The 3,941-nt window shown below is 33.2% G+C and overlaps 1 protein-coding gene across 1 annotated transcript; it reads right to left on the bottom strand.

Moving 5' to 3' along the window:
- Positions 1–650: 650 nt before the first annotated feature.
- Positions 651–3,677, bottom strand: LOC120078510 (receptor-like protein EIX2). Its single transcript, XM_039032782.2, has one exon. It carries the CDS (start codon positions 3,660–3,662, stop codon positions 666–668), a length of 2,997 nt encoding a protein of 998 aa, XP_038888710.2. The 5' UTR covers positions 3,663–3,677; the 3' UTR covers positions 651–665.
- Positions 3,678–3,941: the final 264 nt, after the last annotated feature.

Here is a 3,941-nt window from a genome sequence, read left to right as displayed (position 1 = left end):
TCATGACTCTCAAAAGCATGTACTAGAACTAGATCTCATGATAGTTGTTTTTGTTTTTTATATTTAAACATTTTAAAATATTGAGATTTTTTTCTCAAAATTTATTTGCTATTATTTCTTTTTAAAAAATTAATAAAAAACTTGGACTTTTAGCTGCGATGAAAAAACAAAAACATACTTCTAAATATATATATATATATATATTATTTAGAATGAGTGCTGGTAAACTTGAAATGTTTCTAAACATATAATGTCATTTAGTTTTTTAGTTTTGAAAGTTCTGCTTTTTATCTAACAAATTTTTACTCATATTTTTCATATTTTCGACGTGTATTTGAATTTTTATCAGGTCCTTTTCTTAAAAACACATTTTTTAAGTTTGCAAATTTTGACATTGATTTTCAAAAAAATCTTAAAATATAAACAATAGAAATAGAAACTAACAAATGGAAGTATGAATTATAGAACTTTTTGCAATTTCGACATGGGACGAAAATATGACGAAATTGCAGTTTTTGCATGAATTATTTGGCAATACAAATTTGAATTGAAAGCCAAATTATTGACATGCCATAAAAAGGGAAAAAAAGACAGTTGTTTGATTCAATATATTCAATGGATCAAAGTACAACAAAATTATTACATGGACAAATAAATAACAAAACTCATCGATTCATATTTCCTCTCATACGTTGTTTCAACCTCTTCATATTCACCAATATTGCAACATAGATCTTGTCTTTCGTTTCATCCATAAACTGGAAGTAAGCATATCTCCAACTTCTCTTCAATATTAAAGTTCCAACAACTGCCCAAAATCCCAAAGCATATCCTAGCACCACAATAATCCAAAACCACATTTTCTTCAACTTATGCTCTCCATGACTATCATTATCATAAAAATTGTCGATTCCAACGGAAGGTTCATTTGGATTTTCATTCGGGCATATAACAGCAAGTGGGGCTCCACAAAGATTTGGATTATTTTCATAACTGGACGCATCATTGAAGGTTGAAAGATGGCCTTCTCGAGGAATGTGTCCTGAAAAATTGTTGTTGGACAATTTCAACGTGCCTAGTGAGTTTAAGCTTGCCATATTATTTGGAATTGATCCAGAGAGCTGATTGAAAGAGAGGTCAAGAGATTCCAATGCTAGTGAACTTCCGATCTCCACAGGAATAGATCCCGATAGATTATTATGAGACAAATTTAAGGCAAACAAACCATTTATTGCCACTATTTCACTTGGAATATGTCCATGCAAGTTGTTATTGGCGAGGTCTATATTTACCATTGAATAGAGCTGTAAATAGGAGTAGTTCAACTTGCTTGATTTCAAGGCTTGTGTAATGTAGCTCACATAGCAGAATGCATAGGGGTCTTCAGCAGAGTTGCACACCAATCCACCATTTGCTATGGGTCTTCGATTTGCACTAAAATTGCCAACATTTGGTGGGATGTTTCCCACTAATTTGTTGTCAGCAAGAATCAAAATTTGTAAGCGACGAAGTAACCACAAAGTTGAAGGAATGGTATCATTGAACATATTGCCTCGAAGATTCAAAATTTGTAAATTTTGAAGGCTTCTTCCCATCCATTCAGGAATATTGCCACAAAATTTGTTTCCTTCAAGATCCAAAACAAACAAAGATTCGAAACTTCTCATGGCTATGAGTGGCTCCCCTTGAAGTTGATTTCTTGCCAAGTTCATCACTTGAAGATTTGAAAGGTTTTGAAATGAAGAAGGAATTACTCCTAAGAGCTTGTTTGATGATAGATCCAATAGAAACAAGTTTAGATCTGACAAACAACTAGGGATTGTCCCAGATAGTTGGTTGTTTGAAACTATCAGAAGCATTAGATTCTTCAATCTACAAAGGGACTTTGGCAAGTAACCATTGATGTGAGTATTGGAAATCAATAGTGCAATCAAGTTAGGCATTTGATCATCAATGCTCTTTGGAAGTGATCCATTAATTTGATTGTAGGAAATATCTAGAAAAACTAAATTTTGAAATCTTAACCATTCCGGTACGGGTCCTACAATGTTAGTATTGAAGAGATTTAAATATGCTATTTCTTTTTGTGTTCCAATCCACCGAGGGAATTCAAGTTTTTCATAGCCCAGAGTCGAGCTCACAGAAAAACTCTTTAACTGAAAAGGAGGAACCCAACTATGTTTCATTTTAAATGATAGAAGCCCATTTTGATCCATAAATAAGGATTCCAACTGAGAAAGATTAGCAAAGTGGATTTCTGAAAGAGCACCTTTGAGGTCATTTTGAGAAAGATCGAGAAAAATAAGACTTTGAAGTTGTCCAAAACTTTCTGGAACGACCCTATCCAAATTGTTCTCTCTAAGATTCAAGACCCTTATGTTTGATAATTTTTCAAATGAGGTTGGAATTCCTCCATTAAGCATATTATAGGAAATATCCAACTGTTCAAGATTAGACAAATTTCCAAATGAATAAGGAATGGGACCATGAAGTGAATTCTTTTGAAAATTAAGAAAATTCAAGTTTTTCAATTCTCCGAACCAACTTGGAATTGTATGTGTCCCAAATTTGATCATGTTTTCTAGATCAAGCTTTTCTAGACCATACTCTTTGCAACTTGTAGATAGATTTTCATAGCTTCCAAAAACATCTTCACCAAGAAAATGGTTAAATGATAAATCAAGATTTTTCAACTGACAATTGTTTCTAACCACTGAGGACAAACCACCTTCGATGCTACTAAACAAGTTAGATCCAAGACTCAAAGTATCAAGATTCCTAAGATTACTTAACCAATATGGGATTAAGTAATTATAACCATTACCATTAAGATTTAGGAATCTCAGAGAAGTCATGTTATGCAGAAAAATAGGAATTGGACCATCAAACAAATTATGAGACAAATCTAGATGTTGAAGTTTGGAGAAAAATGAAGAATTTAATGGAGGATGAATATGATGGGTGTTTTGAAGACCACAATGACTCAATTTTAATGTCACTAAAGAAGAAGGAAGAGTATTCAACACTTGCATAAAATCTAGACCAAACTTACTTTGAACAACCCTTACACCACTCAAGTCAAGGTATTCCAAAGACGAAAGACTGGACACCCATCTAGAGTCATCAATAAACAACTGTCCCAAATCAAAAGAATCTGACCCAGGCAAATACTCGTTGTTGTTGAAATCCAGGAAGACTAGTTTAGTTAGATTTCCAAGAGAATGTGGAATTTCTCCTTGAAAGTAAGTAAAAGATAGATTAAGATACGTTAATTCGAGCAAGTGCGTTAAATAAATAGGAATTCGAGTGTAGTTGAAAAAATTTGCACTTAAATCCAAGTAAGTCAAATATTTCAACTCAAACAAACTAGAGTCCACACCATTACTGAGCAAAGCAGAGGAAAATGTATACTCACGATTTCGAAGATCAAGCTTGACAACATGACCACCATTTGTATGATTGCACCTCACTCCTTTCCAACTACAACAATCCGTTCCTTTCCAAGAAGCCAACCAATTAGAAGAATCGATGAAACTTGCTTTTAGCCTAAGCAAAGATTCTCTCTCTTGTTTGATGCAAGATGCAGTGGAAACTCGATAGGAACAAAGAAGCATTGTAACAATGAAGATGAGAGCCCCCAAAGTGGCACCATTCTTGCCCATTTTTTAAGCAAATTGATCTTTGGCTTCAACTTGAAGTTCTACGTCTATTTAAAAAGCATTTTTTCTTAAATATAAGTTTCAGTTATTCAAATTTTTTTATTAAAGCGAGCATCGCCTTCTACTCACGTCAAAGTGCACTAATTCATTTGATAGTATTGCGTTAGGAATATCTCTTCTATCGTAGCTCTAACTTGATGGTCATGTTTATCACGTTAAGATGATGTTTGGTGACGTATTAAAAAAAAAAAACTAAAATTAATTAGAAACTTGTTTGATACA

The sequence above is a fragment of the Benincasa hispida genome, chromosome 5 (genome assembly GCF_027475165.1).
Source record: "Benincasa hispida cultivar pf3 chromosome 5, pf3_genome.v1.1, whole genome shotgun sequence".
NCBI lineage: Eukaryota > Viridiplantae > Streptophyta > Magnoliopsida > Cucurbitales > Cucurbitaceae > Benincasa > Benincasa hispida.
Note: the sequence above shows the minus strand (reverse complement) of the source record. Positions and strands in the feature narration are given on the sequence as shown.